At 42.6% G+C, this 21,207-nt stretch overlaps 1 protein-coding gene across 1 annotated transcript in view; it reads right to left on the minus strand.

The window, feature by feature from the left end:
* Positions 1-21,207, minus strand: part of LOC148161803 (putative phospholipid-transporting ATPase IIB) — a 425,152-nt gene that overhangs the window by 79,746 nt on the left and 324,199 nt on the right. Inside the window, exon 9 of the mRNA XM_088020545.1 lies at positions 10,115-10,195. Coding sequence (XP_087876671.1) covers positions 10,115-10,195 — 81 coding nt within the window. The remainder of the gene's footprint in view (positions 1-10,114; positions 10,196-21,207) is intronic.

A 21,207-nucleotide genomic window follows, 5' to 3' on the forward strand; every position in this document is an offset into this window, starting at 1 on the left:
CTTCACTGGTGAAATCTACCAAAAATGTAAAGAAAGACTAACATCAATCCTTCTCAAACTTTCAAAAAATTAGAGAAGGGACATCTCCTAACTCACTCTATAAACCCAGCACAACCCTGATACCAAAGCCAGACACAGACATGACAAGAAAAATAAAGATCAACATTCTTTATGATCACTGATGCAAACAAAAATCTTGTAATACTAGCGAACAGAATTTAGCAAAACATTAAAAGGATTATACACGATGACCAAGCAAAATGCAAGGTTGGTTGAACATGTAAGCCAATCAATGTAATACATTATATTAACAGAATGAAGAAAAAAATCCACATGATCATCTCAACTGATGCAGAAAATGCAAATATTCAATACGCTTTTGTGATTGAGGGGAAAAAAGCAAAAGCATTCAATGAAACTAGGAAAAGAAGGGAACTACAGGGGGGTCTGGGTGGCTCAGTAGGTTAAGCGCCTGCCTTCAGCTCAGGTCATGATCCCAGGGTCCTGGGATCGAGTCCTACATTGGGCTCCCTGCTCAGCGGGGAGCCTGCTGCTCCCTCTCTCACTGCCCCTCCCCCTGCTTATGCTCGCTCTGTCAAATAATTTAAATAAAACCTTAAAAACAAAAGCGGGGGGGGGGAACTACATCAACATAAATACAAGCCATACATGAAAAGCCCACAGTGAGCATCATACCAGATGGTGAAAGACTGAAACCTTTTTTTTTGGTCAGGATGCCCACTTTCACTATGTCTATTCAGCTTAGAACATAGTACTGGAAGTTCTCGCTACAGGAATTATGAAAGAAAAAGAAATAAAAGCCACGTTATTGGGAAGGAATAAGTAAAATTACTTGTTTGCAGATATGATCTTGTATGTAAAAAACACTGAAGATTCCACAAGAAGATTGACCTAACAAATGAATTCAGCAAAGCAGCAGGTCACACAGTCAACATACAAATATCAGCTGCATTTCAGGGGCGCCTAGGTGGGGTAGTTAAGCATCAGTTAAGTGTCCAACTCTTGGTTTCAGCTCAGGTCATGATCTCAGGGTAGTGGGATCAAGCCCTGTGTCTGGCCCTGGGCTCAGTGTGGCGTCTGCTTGAGACTCTCTCTCCCTCTCCTTCTGCACCCCCCCAAAATAAATGAATAAATCTTAAAAAAAAAATCAGCTGCATTTCTACACAATACCAATGAACAATCTGAAAAGGAAATTATAAGAACAATTCCACCTAGCTTCAAAAATAATAAAATATTTAGGAATTAACTTGAAAGACTTGTACAATAAAAACTGCAAAACTGATGAAAGTAAAGACATAAATAAATGGAAACACATCCCATATTCATGGATTGGAAGACTTAATATTGTTACAATGTCAAGAATACCCAGAGTGACCCACAGATTCAATGCAATCCTTTATCAAAATCCCAATGACATTTTCTGCAGAAATAGAAAAACCCTCTTAAAATTCATATGGAATTGCAAGGGATCCCAACATCAAAAACAATCTTGGAGGAACAAAAGAACAAAACTGGAAGAATCATACTTGATTTTAAAATTTACTACAAATCTACAGTAATCAGAACGGTGTGGTGCTGGCATAAAGACAAACATACAGACCAGTGGAATAAAATGAAGAGCCCAGAAACAAACACTTGCATATATGGTTAAAATAATTTTTGATGAGGGTGCCAAGACCTTCCACCGGAGAAAAGAGTCTTTCAATAAATTCAATAAATAAATGATACCAGTGCAAAACTGGTATCCACATGCAAAACAATAAAGTTACCCTTCCCTAATACCACATATAAAAATAACTAAAAATGTACCAAAAACCTAAATGTAAGTCTTACGACAACAAAACCCTTAGAAGAAAACATTGGATAAAAGCTTCATGAAACTGAATCTGGTAGTGATTTCTTGGATGTGACACCAAAGGCAGAGGCAGCAAGAGAAAGAACAGACAAATCGAACTTCATGAAATTTTTAAATTGTGTGCATCAAAAGACACTATCCAGAGTAAAAAGACAACCCAAAGAATGGGAGAAAATATCTGCAAATCATAGATCTGACAAGGGATTAACATCCAGAATATAAAGAGAACCCCTGAAATTCATCACCACCACCAAAAAAACATTCAAAAATGGGAAAATGACTCAAATAGACATTTCTCCAAAGATATATAAATGGCCAAAAAGACATGAAAAGATGCTCAAGATCACTAATCATTGGGGAAGAGCAAATCAAAAGCCCAATGAGGTCCCACTTCACACCACACACTCATGAGGATGGCAATGCTCAGAACAGGAGGAAACAGAGGATGTGGAGAAATGGGACCCCTGTGCGCTACTGGTGGGAAGGTAAAATGGGGCAGCCGCTGTGGGAAACGGTAGGGTGGGTCCCCCAAAAGTTGAAAACGGAATTATGATTTGATCCAGAAATTCCACTTGTGGGTATAGACCCCCCCAAAATGGAAAGGAGGGTCTCGAAGAGATATTTGTACCTCCAAGTTCGTAGCAGAATTATCCCCAGGAGCGACCACATGGAAGCAACCCAGTGTCCGTGGATGGTTGGATGGATGGATGGATAGAGGCAGACTGTGGCCTATCCATCTAATGGAATATTACCGAGTCTACTGCACCTGCTACAACACAAATGATCCTCGAGGGCCTGGTGCCGAGTAAAACAAGCCAATCCCAGTAAGACAAACACTGCATGATTCTAGTTACATGAGGTACTTAGCCAAAAAAATCTCAGAGACAGAAAGGAGAATGGTGCGTGCCAAGGGCTGCAGGGAGCAGGTAGGGGGAGTGAGTCTTTCATTGGGACAGAGTTTCAGTTTTATGATGTGAATGGTGGTGATTCCTGCGCAACATAATGAACATATTTACGGCCACTGCACTATACACTTGAAAATGTTTACGATGGTAAATTTTATGTTATGTGTATTTTACCATAACAAAATGAAAAAAATTACAAAACATACGGGAATACTTAAAAAAATGAAATTATAAGTGGAAAGAATGCCTTTAATCAATTCTTTTTAAGATATTTAACTTTAATATAAATAATTTCAAATTTGCATTAAACCACTACATGTTCTATTTCTTTCAGGCAGCAAACTAAAATTTTATCTTCCAATATGTAACTTAATAACAACCACAGCCCTCCTGGAAAAGTATAAAATATTATCACAGATAAATATAAATTAACCCATCAACCTCTACTTAGTGGCTATTGTAGAATATGGCGTCCTCGCCTTTTGCTAAAGAGAAGGGTTATGTTTTTCAAATACATATATTCACGGGAGAAAAAAGTCTATCTGTGAACATTTTAAAACGAATACATATCTGTATCTATCTCTATAAAGGCGACATTTGTATTTTATTTTTCTTTAAAATTATTATTATACTAGACATTTTTCATTTAAAAAAAGGTCAGAGGTAAGCTGTATGTTAGGAACTACTGTGTACAGATCTCAAGCACGGCCATAAGTCATTATCACAATAACAATAACGCACACTCTGGTTTTATCTTTACATTATAATGCGTATGTTTAAACACAAAAATATTTCAAATCCGGGAACTTTTCGCCTTGATCTGAAGACATGGTCTATACAGCATTCTTGCCATTTTGATTATGGAGTGTTTCTAGAATAGAGAATTACAAAAGCCCAGAGCCTTGCCCCTGGAAGTATCCCAGGAAAGATTTCAAGCGTGGTGGCATATTGCCTTTATGTGTCTGAGGTACCAAACCTTCACTGTCCCGAGTGGCATGAGTCTCTCTTCTATAATGCCACCTCCATGGAGAATTGTATTTTAAGATCAGAGAAGTAAAAGTAACTTGGGAAGGAGGAAACAAACTGAAATTTTCAAACATGTGTGTATGAAACAGAGGTTTGTGCTCCTGGTGTTTTCTTTCCGTTCACTCATCAAACCATTTTTTTAAAAGATTTTATTTATGAGAGAGAGAGAGAGAGAGAGAGCACAAGCAGGGTAAAGGACAGAGGGAGAAGCAGGTTCCCCGCTGAGCAGGGAGCCTGATGTGGGACTCGATCCTGGGACTCTGGGACCATGACCTGAGCCGAAGGCCGACCCCCTTAACCGACTGAGCCACCCAGGCGACCCTCATCCAGTCGTTTTCAATGATATAAATTCTGGCCGTTTTGCTAATTACTTGGAAGACACTTGCTAGATATTTGGTTCTCTGATTTATTTGTGAGGTACAACATCTAAACCAATCCTGACAAGTTGCCACAATATTTCCCCTAGTATTGCAAATATTGATCAGGTGAAACACTGTAATTTAAATTGAATTCAAGGGAAGAGCTTGGCACACAGCGGCCTCGTGGACATGGGACAGCAGGACCAGCCGCTGCTCAGCCTCTTGCATTCCAAGCACTGGACAGTCAGCAGTTAAGTCCTCGGACCACAGCCATCTAGAGCCCTCGCGAGGCCGTCAGAGAGCCCTAAAAAGAAAGCTACCACTCGACAGATAAGACAGGCTTCGTCATTTGACTGCGATGCCATTCAGTGTTCAAAACACAGGTGGGTGCTGTTTCTTGAAATACAACCCATTTTAGGAAGAGAGAGGGGTATATAATGTAAATGTGCTTAGGGTACATCCTGTGGGAAGAGGAGAGTTCATTCTACTCTTTCCAGTATGCACTCGGTTCCTAGGCAGAGCCCACAGCCCGTGTTAGAGGCTGGGGCCGGGAGGAGAGCTGAGCACGCCTTTCACCGCAGTTGTCCCTGGTCTAGTGCAAGAGCCAAAAAGGGACACACACAGTGACACACAGTGCGCCACCGGCGCACGCACGGACGGGCAGGAGCGCAACGGTAGCAAAGAACAGAACAGAAAAGGAAGTCTTCTGAGTATCAGTTCTTAAACTGGGTCTAAGATCCAGGAGCTCCGCAGACGGCCCTTGATGAAAGGGATCTGTGGACCACGGCCCCCGTGTACGGCCAAAGCTCTGCTTCTGGAGACACACTCACTTTCTTTTTCATCTTACAGTCACTCTGAAGTTACTTCTTCAAATATAGTTTCTCAAGTAAAATCTGTTCTACACTTTGCTGCATTTAGTAGGTGTAGCTGGAAAAACCTATTGATAATTACATAACGGCATCAATATACAAAATACTATGGAAAAGTATTTTTTAAGAAAAAAAAAACATCAGGCTTCCACGATCCCACTAAAAATGTGTTTCTGAGAAACAACTTGGAAGAGTCAGAAGAGTCACACTAGAGTTTACGTCAGAAGGAGAAAGACTGTCCCACTTCGGAGCACTTGTAACCACTTCAGTTTATACAGCTTCACAGCAATGGTGACCACAGCCTTACAAATGTTCAAACACAGCCGGCCTCTGACGGAGCTCCCGCACAGCAGCCCGCGTACCATCATGAGCGTCTTTACCACACGGGACGGTATGCAAGTACTGTGCTTGTGCGCTCGATTCTTCCACAGGAAAATGCCCGGGAAGGGAGCTGCCACTTGGTCCCTCTGTGTAGAACCAAAGCAGCTGTTCAAAGCAGAGGTAACAATCACCTGAGAAATAAATCCTCCAAGAAAACGGAGTTCCCCTTTGACTTTTATGATTTTACAGAACAAAGCATCAACATTCAAAAGAGGAGTATGTGGCCTCTCTGCATCAACTGTTTTGTACTTGAATTTATTTATAGCTGAACTAAAATGTCTAACTTCTGATCCATTGAGAGATGGTCTTAGAATCCAACCCTGAAAGACACTGTTGGATAGAGAACAACGTATGTACACTCACTCCTATTTCCCAAATATGGTCCACATGGCTTATCTTTCAATTATATGTTAATCTAGGAGTTACAGCCACAACCTAGCAAATGGAGTATATAATTTGGATAAAACCTGCCAGTTGTTGACTCACACACTTATCATTTAAAGTATGAAACAGGGGCGCCTGGGTGGCTCAGTCGCTTAAGCGGCTGCCTTTGGCTCAGGTCATGATCCCAGGGTCCTGGGATCGAGCCCCACATCGGGCTCCCTGCTCAGCGGTGAGCCTGCTTCTCCCTCTCCCACTCCCCCTGCTTGTGTTCCTGCTCTCGCTCTCTCTCTGTAAATAAATAAATAAAATCTTTAAAAAAAATAAAAAAAAAGTATGAAACAAATAAAATGATTCTCTAATGTGAACTCTGAATTATCTTCATGTATCGTGGCAATTTCCATGCTTCTCTCCCCCCGACCCAGACTGTGAGCTATGTAACTATGGTGTTGACCTAGATCTTCTGAGCACCAAGTGCAGAGCAGGCACCCATATTTGCCCAGTAATTGAAGAAATCAAAGAGTAGAAACACGTGGAGCCCCCCCTCTACTCTCCAGCACCCCTTATCTTTGCACTCCGCGGGAAGCCAGCAGTCGGCTGTTATTCTAAGCTGTCCTAATCCGTGGCATGCCTTTGAAGCACTCCTTTGAGGCACAACCTGCCTGTAGCTGCCCATCAACAAGTGACCACAAAAGTACAAATGAGTACAATTTTATGACTTTGAAACTCTTCCTAGGGGTCCCTACATATGGACATCTAAACATTACCTATGCACACATACCCTTTAGTACAACATTTCCCACTGTGTCAAACTCCAAGAAAATAAGGCATTAAAAAATAGACATGGGGCAGCTGGATGGTCCAGTCGATTAAGCATCCGACTCTTGATTTCAGCTCAGGTCATGATCTCAGGGCCGTGAGATCAAGCCCCGTGTCAGGCTCTGCACTCAGCAGGGAGTTTGCTTGAGATTCTTTCCCTCTCCTTCTGCTCTTCCCCCCACCACCCCACTTGTGCTCGCTCTCTCTCGCTCATTCTGTAAAATAAATAAAATCTTTTAAAATATGTAAATTTTGTCAGTCTTTCCATTATTATAAGGCTTTCTAAACTGCAAATAAAAGGTTCAATACAATTTCATTTTAGAAACTTAAGTTGGTTCTCCCATTACTTTTCTACAACTATTTAATCATGTGAATTCATTCTGTCTATTTCTAGCACAATTACGTACTGAAGAACACACAATATCTATGCAGAATCTTTTCAATTCTGTAATAACAATGAGGGACTTTAAACATTAAACTTTTTCTAATATTCAGAAAATTATTGTAAAAGATAGCTCTTTACCAATCTCATAGAGTACAGAATAAAGATTGGGAAGATGGGTAAGAAATTATCTCTAAGTCACTTTGTCTCTCGGTTTCCTTCTCCTTAATGTTACACAGTTTGCAAAGATGAAATTTGCTCTGGGGAGGGAGAAAGCAAAATGTCACCACATGAAGCTGTTTTCACAATAGTGCACCCCTCTTAACAAACAACAGAGATCTGCTTTTTAGAAAGGATAGAGTATTTTGATTGGAAAAGACCTGAACAATGATGAGTGTGCTATGGTTTGCAGAAGAAATGACAGCAGAAAGTACATATAAAGAACATTAAATGGGAAGGCGATGTTAAAGGCCTAGGAACACTGATAGTATTTCAAACTGGCTACAGTTTTAAACTCTAAACTTCAGGGAGAGTTGCTAGGTCCTGAACAATAAGCAAATCAATTCTATCAATAATAACATGGATCATTTCTATCACTCGGGATGTCATGCAGTGAGCAGTTGGGGTTACCCTGACATTATAGGGTAAGCAGCAGACAGTATTCACAATGTGCATAATTAGATGCTGCTCAGGCAACAGAATACATAATACGTGAATTGCCACAGGACACCTGAATTAATTCGCTCTGATTCTTATTTAATTACTTAGGCTGATATACACTATGTTTTCTCTCCCTTGTAGTTCATACTCTAGAAAAGGAATATATGCAGATGTCACTTCTTTAAACGCTCACTTAATACTGGTGATTTCCACTTTCCAGTTAGAAAACCAGTTATTTAGCATGGTTTTTCCTTTCCTCCTTTTTGAAAGATGTACACAAAAAATAAAGCTTTTTCTCCTAAAATAATCCGGAATTCACTATGAATGTATTTAAAAGGAGTGAAATAAAATCTTGTCAGAAACACTAAATGGAGGCCACGAAAGGCCAGGACTGTTCCCATCAAGAACATGCGGTAACTCACACGAGCTAAATAGAAGTTCAGAGAACTACAAAGCCGCCCTCAGATCCAAATCCGGAGAGAAAATCCTTGTGCCCTCTCCTGGCTCTGGAGGTGACTGTGCCATGTGGGGTCCTTTTCCTCACCACAGAAACTGGAGCTCACAGTGTTTTCTTTCTCCCCTGTGTGCTGCGTGCACGAGCTACAGGCAGCCCGAGCTACCTGCACCTGACCCGTACGGTTTGGGGACGCAGTGGGACGGGAGCAAATTCAGGTGACTGCCTTCATCCCAAGCAAACCGGAAGTCTAGAGGACTCTTTTACGTACACCAATATTACAATCTCTCTTCTAAGCTGAAAATCCTTAAATGGCCTCATCCTTCTTCTGACAAGACCTTCAGGAAGGAGCCTGGCTACCCTTCCCCCACATCTGCACGCTCACTCACATACAGTCTCACACGCTCGGCCATGCACACAGGTCACGCACTGTCCCATGCTCAGTCACGCACTGTGTGAACTGCGCTTTGCAGCCTGGCTGTGTTCAGCCAAACTCTTGCTCCCTCGCACTGATTTCAGGGGGATTCCACACATTGTCTAGCAGACATTTCCAACTCTTAGCAAGTGATAAGCAATATAAATCTGTGAAACAGAAAGGAAGTAAGCAAATATTATTGCAAAATATTAATAGTGGCTAAGTTAATAACTTTTTTTTTTTAATTTTATCCATTTTTTTTGACAGAAGAAAGATTTGAGAGCGCACAAGCAGGGGGAGTGGCAGAGGCAGAAGGAGAAGCTGAGCAGGGAGCCTGATGTGAGGCTCAATCCCAGGACCCTGGGATCATGGCCTGAGCCAAAAGCAGACACTCAACTGACTGAGCCACCCAGGCGCCCCTAAGTTAATAACTCTTACCGTACTAAGGAAGCCCTTTGGAAAGGCTTTTTCTCAAATAATGCTAAATTGTCTTTAATTAGAAGATGCTTTCTTCATAAATATTTTTACAAAAACACATAAAAGATCTCGGTATTCTCTCCAGATCTCATTATGCACTGCCTCGTCTCCCTCATCTGTTTCCATGAACACCTTGAACATACTGTTACTGAAGCACTCGTAAAAATAAAGTTACAAAGCAATGGCCAATGACTATCTCCTCCACAGGCATCCTCATTTTTACATCCCCATAATTTCCTCATTATCTGGCATTAGCAAGTGCTTTCTCAAATGATGACAACTGCTCACTAATCCTGGTACGTGAACAAGAGGGAAACGAAGCACACTATACCAACAGAAATCTGCAGCAATTAAAAGTAAACTATAGACATATACTAGAACCCCTTAAGGATTATATATATATTTTTAAAAGATTTTATTTATTTGACAGAGAGAGACACGGCGAGAGAGGGAACATAAGCAGGGGGAGTGGGAGAGGGAGAAGCAGGCCTCCTGCTGAGCGGGGAGCCCGATGTGGGGCTCGATCCCAGGACCCTGGGACTGTGACCTGAGCCGAAGGCAGACGCTTAACGACTGAGCCACCCGGGTGCCCCCACAAACTCCTTAAGTATTATGAAGCATTTATAATATCAGCTGTTAAAATCAAAAGTTACTGAGTCCTCCAAATCTGATTGGGGAGTCACTGGGGAGAAGGGACTTCAAGCTATAGCAAAACACCATGATCGTGCAAAGAATCAAATGAAGCACACACGGGTACATGAGCAGATGCACAGCCATCCAGTCAATACAAACCAGGAAACAATGTGGGTATCACAGTCTATTAAATCCTATCCAAACTCACACTGAACTAGTGAAAGTACTTCATCTTACTGGCTCGTAATATTTTCAGGGAGAAGGACTTTCTCCAGAGTAAATATGCTGAACAAAAACACTGTACTGAGTATATCCCACAGAGACCGGATGTGGGAAAATTTAAGAACTTGAAACATTGTCTAGGCTTTTCCTTTTCAGTTCAAAGCTTCTGTTCTCATTTATTCAAATTTAAGGTTTGCTGTTTTTAACGTATATACACAATGAATATATTTGTATTTAACAAAAGATTTAACTTACCCTGGTAAATGTGCCTTCAAAACTATGAATATCCAGTTGTGGCTTCTGGGCATACACATAAGCACTGACTGAAAAAAGGTCCTGGAATACAGAATATCTGAATTAATTACATTATAATTAGACAAAATTACTTGGAAATTTTTCAATCACCAACTAATATTTTTCATATGTTATGTACCAAAAGCGATGGTTGGTTTTCCTATACTTTGTGTGCCAACACTAGGTTAGGATGGAGGATAACTAAGGGAAATAATTTTTAAGCTCAACAGAGGTGTGGCAATTTCTCTTGGTTCTAAAAGACTACTACTTAACGATAGGTGTATGTCGAGCACTTGGGAGTTGCTCAAAAGCTCCATGTCGCCTGGGGCTGTCCCAGATTCCAAGTTTAAAGGTGGAAATATACTTCGTGGAGTTCTGTCATACTGTGTATGAGTACTCAGGAGTTACATGGGTACCCAAGAATTTAGTGGGATTTAAATAATCCTCACAATTCCGCATAAGTTCTATAAAACAATTTAGCGAATTCCTAAATTTACTTGCATGATTTTCTTCTAACAGCTACTGCATTTGCCATAAACAGCTGACTTCCTTGAAGCTATGAACATATTGCATTTCTCCCATGTGCCTGAAGCACATCCCCACGATCTATATTTATAAAATTGTATGGGAAGGCTTTAACTATTCACACATCACAGCAACTTTCCCAGAACTAGCTCTGAAGTAGAAAAAAGTCGTTTAGATTACCCGACTCACAGGCAACAGGTAAATGCTTAAACAGTAAGTCTCTGGACATGACACTGAAGCACCTTATTTTAAGGCAATTTATAAAAGTACATCTGTTGATTTATAAATTTTAGTTTTTAAAACTCTGTATAATTTTATTAAAATAATGTTATAATAGGTGAAAACGTATTGATAACAAATTTTACTTTTTTAATGGTGCATGATTATGTTTACCAGGAGATCACAAAGAATTTATAGTACCAAAAAGTTCCTTGCCTGTATGGACTTTAACCACCAACACCCACACAGGATTCTGACTGTACTGCCTACTAGACAGCCCAAGGGCGAGTGACTTCCCATTTCTTCTGTGTGGTGATCCCACACATCCTAACGTGACCAGCGTGTAACTGACATTAGGAGACAAAACTCCAAAGCACACAGGTAGGAAGCATACCTGAGTTCACAGAGGGAGGATGCAAATGATCATGTGGATGTAGAGTGACCTACTAAATTTGTTATAATCTAAATATGCTCCTGTATTTTTCAAACTGATTCATGTGGACACAAGTAATATTCTTAGTGGGTGAGTTACATCCACCAATGGAGATGATACTGGAGCCTTTCAGAGTAAACTATCAGAAGTCTTTGAGTTCTTGGGATTTCAGTTGTTTTAAAATATATATATCTATTCTTAATTGGCTATCAGAAAGCTGGACAAGTACAATGCTATACGGAAGTTTCAGAAATCTGTCCTTATTACAGGCCTGAAATTTAAACAAGACCCACATCAGCTAGGAGGGAAAGAACCCCAGCCCGCTGTGTCCCCATGCTCCTCGCCAGGGCTGCTGCCTGCCTGCCCTCAGGACCCTGAAGCCACAGTGCCCTGGCCCATGCGCTGCCCGCATTTCCAGTCTCCCTGCTGCCCTCTGAAGGAAGACTAGGATTCCTTTTCCGTTTCATTAATAATCTACGCGTTAACAACGGGCATCACGTACATCTGAAGATACCTGAAGGCATTTGGGGTCTGTTGAGTCCAGGGTTCCAGATGATGGGACTTCCAGGCCATGCTGTGAGAGCTGTGCTAAGACGCAGCATCAGCCCTGCTCCAAGGAGGGCTTGAAGATACCTGAAGGTACTCAACTGGAAAATGAAAAGAGACTTCTAAGTTTAAGGTAAATTCTGTAATACAAATGCAGGTTTGATACAACAATCTAGCAACTACTGAAAAAACGAATGGAAAAAGAGAAAACGAGCCACTCACACAAGAACTCGTCAGACTCAAGCTCACTGCACAGCAAGGTAAAAGCTGTGGATGGAGGGCCAAGCTGGTGTCTGAACAGGGTGGGCTTCCCAATGTGTCCTGAGAACGAGGCACCCCCCTCCCCCATCTCCACCGTCCCCTCAAGCCCTCCTTGGAGCAGGGCTGATGCTGCGTCTTAGCACAGCTCTCCCAGCATGGCCTGGAAGTCCCATCATCTGGAACCCTGGACTCAACAGACCCCAAATGCCTGCACTTGACTCTAAGCTGGACCCTACGTGGTCTCCCAGGGCTGTTTCAAGCATGGCACGATCAGCGCCAAGCTGAATCGAGGAACAGGCTCGCAAACAGAGCTGGGACCTGCAACAAGTGCAAGAATTCCCAACCCCTGGAGGGAAATGAACCATTCAAACAACCCGGATGCTGGCTGGGCCATCTGGTTTCCCTGAGCTGCCCACGATCAAGGGCCCATGCTCTGATGGGCCATATGAAATCAAGATGCTAGGGGCACCAACTTGTGACCCCTGCCCAAAGCTGCAAGAGGGAGGTCCATCCCATGCTGGTGACCCTCCACAGCCCCATCTGTCTCGGGAGTGTCTGGCTGCTGTTAACTTGTGCTTGGCATTCCAGATCAGCTGCAGTTTGCAACAGTGGACCACGAGCCTGAACCCACTTCCCTCACCTCCCCCTGTATGCACCTGAGAGTAAGGTAGTTTGATTAGTAAGTGCCACTGCCCCAGAAAGTACATGATCTCTGTGGGCCATTCCCCAGATAAATGATGGGGACAAAAGCGGTGGTGGGGTATGTAAAGCCATTTTGAAATGGTTTGAAGATTCAGATTTCCTCTTGACCAATTCCTAAACATAATGTGTCTTCAGGATTAAGTTGTATAAAAGTATTTTCCTGTATGGGGAACCTGGGTGGCTCAGTCTCTTAAGAGTCTGACTCTTGATTTTGGCTCAGGTCATGATCTCAGGTCATCAGGCTGCTTAAGATTCTCTCTCCTTCTCCGTCTGCCCCTCTGCCTCCACCCGCCCCCCCGACACTATCTCTCTTTCTCTAAAGAAAAAAATAATTTCATGTAAAAAATGCTTTGTGCTTCTTCTTCTTCTTCTTTTTTTTTAAAGATTTATTTGAGAGAGAGCAGGAGAAAGAGCGAGCGGGGGTGGGGGGAGAGGCAGAGAAAGAATCTCAAGTGGACTCACCGCCAAGCACGGAGCCTGATGTAGGGCTCAATCTCATGACCCTGAGGTCCCTCGATCCCTCAATCTCATGACCTGAGCCAAAACCAAGAGTCAGACACTCAACCAAATGAGCCACCCAGGCTCCCCAAATGTTTTGTGCTTCTTGCATAAAACCCTTTCAGCTGAAAGTCTGGGAAGACAACATGAAGACTCCTGGTGGCACAACACTGGGGAGGAGCAGAGGAAAGAGGGCACTTTTGCTTCTCACAACTGTCGGCAGGCTCTCCAGTCCAGCAGGAAACCCTCCTGCTGCCAGTGATTGGCATCTGAGATCCAAAGGGGCTGCGAGGCCTACAGCACGTCTGGCAGCTGGGATTTCTCACTTGCACATGGTGGTAAAAGGTGAACGGTACTGTTTTAACGGGCTCTGGCCAGGGCCTATACGAGGCAGACCTGGCAGCAGGCATGCAGACTGGTCTCACCCGGCTGCGTGAGGTCCCAGAACAATACTGCTAGCACTTCTCCTGTGAAGACACCTTGGCTGAGGCAGTAGGCTGTGCAGAAAAAGGAACGCAGACTTGAGAAAGGCCTGCTCACAAGCAAGGCTGGCCTTTGGGTGAGGTCTAGAGATGTGGATTTCAGGAGCATTCCCACCATTCCCAGATAAGAAAGACTCCCTGTACCTGAATGATTTATTCAAGCAGCGTGGTTTATACCGAACATAGGCTTCCTTCTGGGAGTCTGGCACCTTGACATGTGCCAGACAGAGGAATGCCTCCATGAGTCTCTCCTGTGTTTCCTTGGTAGGCACCATCTCACTTGTGTTCCCGTAACGTGCTGCCGGGGGTGTGCAGCACGTCCTGTGAGGGTCCACTGGGAGGCGCTCCGGAACCGTGCGCCATGCTTCCTTCAGATTCACCCCAGGGCCTTTCACTCGGCTGTCTGTGCCCTGTGTCCCGTTGCTAAAATCAATCATGGTCATGAGGAGGACTATGTGCTGAGTCCTGGGGGATTCTCCCAGGTAATCATTAAAACTGGGGGTGGTCTTGAAGGTCCCCCAAAACAGAGAGTTGACCATTTTTATACTTCTCATTTTCATTTTTTGTTATTTGTTATATTTTGGGTTTGCCTCAGAATAAATGTTTTAGCGTGGCTTCCGCACTTAGAAAAATCACAGACTTGAAGGCATGAAGACTCAGAGGCCAAAGATGGGGGTAACCACAGCGGCTGAGGAGCGACGGGGGACGTGGAGACCTGAGGTGGGAGAGTGCCTCGGAGGGGCCCTAACTCTGGCATCCTCTCACCCCGACCCCACATGACCCACATGCGGGGCGGCTTTCCAGCAGTCCAGCTGAAAGAAGTGAACAAAGACCCCCAATTGCAGGGAAGCTAGAGCTCAGAGTTCGACTTCAGCCCAGTGAACTACCAAGTAGAACAAAACCAAATTCAAAAAACAGCACCCTTTAGAAGACCATAAGGCAATCCAGAGTGTCTATAATGTATCATTAGAAATGCTGAAGACACCATCCAAACAAACTTCTAGACGTATGAAGACAGAAGAACACAAGATCCATATTCAGGAAAGAATTCAATCAATAAAGACTATTTCTGAGATGACCAGATATCAGAATTAAGAGATGAGAATTTCAAAGCAATTTCAACATCTCAAAGAATAAAAGGAAAATCTTCTCCTAAAGCAATGGGAAACCACAGTACAGAAAAAAGTATATGTTTAAGGAAAAAGAACCAAATGGAAATTCTAGCGTTAAAAAAATACAATATCTGAAGTAAACTTATTAGACGAACTTAACAGGAGATTGGAGATGAAAGAACAGAGTCAGTGAACTTGAAGAAAGATCAAGAGATAATGAATCTGAAGACACAAAGAAAAAAGATTTAGGAAAGGATATGGTTGCAGTACCACTGACAGGGTATCAGGAGATCTAACGTGCTTACAACTGGGTTCCTGGAAGGAGTGGAAAAAGAATGCGGAAGGAAAACTATTTGAAGAAATAATGACTAAAAATATGCAAAATATGTTGACAGCCCAGACAGATGTATGAAGCCTAGAAAACCCCTAGGCAGATAAATAAAATTAAAAAAAGAGAAAGAAAGAAAGAAAAGAAAACCCAAGGTAACACCACTAAAAAACCAAAGAGCAATCTCAAAAGTACCCACAGAAAACGACATATTACACACAGGGAACAACTATCAAAATAATACTGATTTCTCATTAGAAATAATGGAAGCAGGAGACAGTGGAACAAAACAGAGTGCTACGGGGGAGGGGGGATATCTGTCATCCAAGAATTCAATATTCAGCAAAAATATCCTTCACAAAAACAAGTGAAATAAAGATGTTTTCAGATAAATAAGAATGAGAATTCACTATAAGCAGATATACACTACAAGAAATGTTAACAGAAATTCTTTAGGCTGAAGGGAAATAGTATCCAGTACAAATTCAGTCTTTAGGAAGGAATGGTGAGGAACAAAAATAATAAATCCTGTTTTTCCACTTAATGTTTCCTTAAAATACAGATAAAACATCGGAAGAGTTCATATGCAGACATAGTGCATATAAACGTACATGCGTACAGAAAGGGCACAATACGCTTTCAGCATAAAGGACAGGCAGGGGAAATGGACCCATCCAATGACAAGGTTCTTACATTTTATGTCAAGTGACACAATTTTAACTTTCCACAGCACACTTTTAGTTAAATGCATAATATGATCTCTAGCAACTGTGAAGAGGTATAGCTAAAAAGCTAACAGATTAAGTAAAACAGAATTCTAAATATATTCAACTAACCTAAAACTGCGAAAGGAATGTCTGAGACACTGGAGCTGTGGGCAGCAGTGGAGGAGACAGCCTGTGAGGGAGGGTCAGGAAGAGAGAGGGCAGGGGGTGGTCTTGCTGCCAAGGTCTCTAAACAGCAGTGTTAGGCCAAAGCGGTGGAAGAATTATCCTTCAACAGGAGAAGGAACCATTCTTCATCATAAGAGGTCAAAGGGAGAAAAAATAAATACCAGTACGCATAGTACTGTTCACGTACTGGCGGGAAAGAGAAGGAATTTCCACTCGCTATAATCCCTTTCCTCTGTAAGACAAGCTCCTGCGAGAAGGATCACACACCTGCCCTTCTCTCCTCACGTGACCTTACCTTGCAGGGGGAAGCGGTGATTAAGGGCAGGTGTAGGAGGAGCCGCGGGAGAGCTGAGAAGACTGAAAACACTGGCCACTGGTGATAGGACCACAGGTGGTCACAGACACAAAACAAGGGCTACGGACTATCTTATCTGTGGTGATGGTTTCAGAGGTATACTGAAGTGTACAGCTTAATGATGCGCAATTCATTGTCTCCAAAACTTACCTCAATGCAAGTGAAAACACACACATAAAATGATTACAGGTAGTATTAAGGACCGAGCTAGGAATGGTAGTCACACATGCATGCTTCCCACCTCTGGCCTACGTTCTCAGAGATGCAGAACAATCCATCTTCCAGTCCTATTTACGTTTTTATTTCAGCAATCATGTCTTTCTAAGAGGTCTACTTTCCATGTGATCTTTTTTTCATAGCTTCTGTTTGGGCTGTAATATCCCCTCCAATTTCTTAAAATGTATTAGAGATTTGTATTTCTTGTCTTCTATTCCTGGAAACCCCAATTTATCTAACCTTGTCTGATCTCCTCTGTTCGTGGGAGCCTCGAATGGTGGGCTGTACATCAGGCTCTATCGCTTAAAGAAAATGTTCTTTCACAGAAAACAAGCAACAGCCTAAAAATGATAGAGCTTCCTTCATTTCTAGAAAACATGGATTTCGCGGTTTACGTTTCATTTCCTACTTTAATCTAGGTGGGTGGGGAGCACACAAATCTTCAAGTGGCTTAGACTTACTGGAAGAACAAGTGTGAAAGACCTGATTCTCATAAAAGTGGTAACCATAACAACCCCAGAGGGAGCATTCTGCTCTGAGGGCAGCCAAATCCTCCAGGAGAACTAACTGAAAAGTTTTAGTGTGCACCACCCAGGAGGAAGTACGAGAGGAAATCAAAGAAACTCACCAGAAAACAAACTGCAGAAATGGTGCCGCAGAGACACCGCACACCCCACCGTCCTCCCCAACTCTCGTTCAAAGACAGGACTCCCAGGCCTTCGACGGGCATATGGCCCCCGCTGCAAAACGCAGCCCTCGCCCCGCATTCTCTCCAGCCAGCTCGCGCTGCGTGGGGCGGAACACGACGAGACGCGCTATGGCAGGGGGGGGAGCAGTCATGTGGGACACAGGGGAGAGTCACCTATCGATGATGACACAGCTGCCTTCTCAGCCTGGGACCACCCACCTCTGGGCTGTCAAGTGAGGGGAAAAAACTTCTCTCCTAATTTGTGGTGCAGCAGTTCAGGAAACAGAAACCACTCCCGATCTCAGAAGCAGAAAGGGATTTAGTATGTGGAGTGAGGTCCTTCCAAAATCACAGGAAGGAATGAGACTCATGACTGAACCTCCAAAAATTACTCTCAGAATATGACCAAAATGGCCCTCTCCATGGGAAATACCCTTGAACTACTGAGTTCAAGACACACTCATTGAGTCTGACTCCAGGGCGCAGAGGCCACTGACCACACAGCACCTGCCACTTCTGCCCGTGACACTGAGGGTGGCCCCTGCCAGCAGAGAACGCCGACAGGGCAGAAGGAGACCTCATCCCCATTCCTGCCCTAGAAATTCTTTGAGAATCTGATTTGGGAAAGCTCATTCACACACCTTCATCAGGGCCTGGAAAACACACACTGATGAATTTTCAATTTTCTAGAGAACACAGATGCTACACTGGATAAAGCATGGAGAGAGCAGCTAACCACAGCGGGTCTGCTATTGCAGTTTACAGAGTATACATTAACTAATTAAAAGTTATTTTCAAGTTAAGTCAAGCTGGTTTACACAAGACAAAACCCACACCGTGTGATAACTGTGGACTTAGGGAAATACAATGAGAATGTTTCATAAGCAGGCAAACGACTCCTGGGATAAGGCAGGTCTAAGAACCCTTCATCATTTAAGTATTACCCTGTCGAAGTATTTTTCAAAAAATGAAGCTCTCGCATAACAGACTACCTTTTGATACATGGAAATAAAGAACAATTCTAGCAACAATCCTCATTTCTACATGCATATGAACATTCAGAGGAATGCGTTTCATTTAGTATATTAGACATCAAATGACTGAATAATGGCACAATAATGAGAATGTCATTCGAGGCTTTTCACGATCATTTAAAAATCATTCTGAAGTTTTCAATAATGTAGGAAAGCCTCTGCTATTAGGTCAAGGGCAACATTTGTTCGCATTACTTAAAGGTCATTAAAATACATCCTTAATCATAACAGGTGGTTCATTACAAATAAAATTGCCTTTCGTTCAAGAAAACTAATTAAATGTAAATGGTATTGTTTACTGCTATATGGATCTTTTGAAATAAATCAGCAAGTCATGATTTATTGTGACCTCACTGTTGTTAATAAATCTGCCTGATCACAAAAGCCAGAGACACGTTTCCCAAATATCTACGGGTGCTGGAGAAGCATGCCTTCCAGCTGCCTGTGTGGCAACGAGAAGCTGAGCCTGCCGTCACAGGGTCTGCAGCACAGTTATTATCAAATGGCTTGTTCCGATTTTAACGGATCACATCGTGAGATCAGGGAATACAACAAAATCGGAGAGGGTATTCTTGGTGGTATCCTCGGTTCTTTAAAGCTCTGAGGTTTGCAGGTTTACTGCTTGGTGTCACAATGCTAAACTGATGATGCGACAAACAGGGAAGGACACCAAATATCCCCAAATCCATTACATCAGAGACAGAGAAGTCAAAGTGAGTGACAGGGGAAGAGTAAGCTATTAAATGAAAAACCAAATTGCCGTGCCTGAATCCATAATGAAATTGGAGCTTTTTTCCCTATGAAATCTAGCCATATGTGCCAAATTATATGAAGCTAGAAAAAATTGATTAATGAACCAGAAATTCAGTGAAACTCCCTTTTTTCTAGAATATACTGCTTTTTGAGTTTATGGTCATATCAAAACTTAAAATGTTTTCATTTACTAGTTACTTTACCTAAATGCTTATTCAAACTCTCTATCAAAGTACATCAACCATAAAATTTTTTAAAAATTAGCATTATATGAACTGTATACTATAACTCTGTAACTGTTTTTGAAATTTATACACCTCTGTCACTAATAAAAATGAAGAAAAGATCCTTATAATATTGAGCATAATAAAATGTCACTTCCTGTGGATCATGGCCAATAGGACACTCAAAGGTACGGATGATAACAGAGTGGGGTGTTAACTACTCTTCTAAGACATAACTTACATGCAGTAAAAGTGTACAACTGTGTACACCCGCACACCCACACCTGTCTATGACATCCGCACAGCCAAACTGCGGGACACTGCCGCCCCCCTCTGCAGGATGTGCCACCCGCTCTCCCAGAGTTCTGCGTTACCATCGTCACCTCAGGTACACTTACTGGTTTGTTAGCTCGGGATTTTCTTTCAGACACATTCTTTCCAATACAGTGTTTTAACTTTGCACTTTCCTTTCTACCACTCCTAGCAAACTAAAGCTACTACAAATGGTTATCTAGTGCACTCACTTCCAACTGTCCATGCCAGTGACTGGATTCCTGCAAAGGAGACGCAGGGTGGGGCCCCCATCTGTGCATACGGCAAACAGAAATCTTTCCCAGTCCGTTATGATTAATCATCCTTATCTCCCCCACCGGTCTAAATCCTGGAGGGCTTACTGAGAATGGACGCCAGAAAAAGAGAAACAGGGCACAAAGGAGAAACACACAACTGAGAAATAGCAGCACCAACCCCCGAGTCGGCTCAAATCACATCAGGAAGCCAAGAGGCTGCAAGAGCGTCTCGTGATAAACACAAATCCATTTTCACAAATAGTATGAGAACTGTAAGCTAGATGTCCTAAGTAATACAACGACAGCACAGCTTGATTTTGCCACATGAAGAAAAGCAGACAACAAACACAGGCAGTCTGAGTGAGTCTCGGGAAGAGCTGAGAAAGGGGGGGACCAGAGGGCGGATTCGCGGGCTCCAGCACCATTAGGCCTGTGTCACACGATGTGATACGAAAGAACCCACTTGACACTCACTCTTACGACAGCCTTGTAGCCACACAGATGTGGTGACGTCATGAACCTTCCTTCTCTGGGAGTCCATGTGCAAGCGACGCTTTAATAACTATAATACCAGAAATACTAATGAACAGTCTCTTATTTCCTACTGACAAACCACTTACAGTGGTTAAAATTATAATATTGGTAGGAGAACAGCCTTCTGATCACAACGAAAAACCCATAAGCATAAAGGAAAACAAATAATTACCTAAATAAAATGTAAAATATTTACATGGCAAAAGATATTCTAAGGCAAAGAAGTTCAGAAGCAACACACACTTGGCAAAGGTAGGGAGAGACAGGCACACTCATGCACTGATGTTGACGGTTTAAAACGGTGAGACCAATTGAGAGCAATTTTAAATTTTTGCTAAAATAGTGAGCAGTGCGTGGTACTGCGACTGGCTAACAAGTTGTTTTCTTAAGTTTGATTTCCCACTCACAGCTTGACTCAAAATAAATGCTACATGGATAGGAGATCTTACTGTAAAGCAGGGGTTGTTTTCAAAGTAATCATTTAAAATATAATCATGGAGTGGAAACATTCTAAACATGAGACCAAAGGCAGTAACCACTTGATTTTTACAAGTTGTTTTTACTGAAACACATCTAACCTCTAACACATGCAAGTTCACGGTGCACACCAGGACGCAGCTGTGCCGAAGCATGGCCGTCACTGCAGCCAGGGGCCTGGGCACAGCCACCAGCAGGCAGACTT

Source organism: Eumetopias jubatus, unplaced genomic scaffold, assembly GCF_037043125.1.
Source record: "Eumetopias jubatus isolate StellerSeaLion01/CBP00866 unplaced genomic scaffold, mEumJub1_p1.0 scaffold_55, whole genome shotgun sequence".
NCBI classification, from domain to species: Eukaryota; Metazoa; Chordata; class Mammalia; order Carnivora; family Otariidae; genus Eumetopias; species Eumetopias jubatus.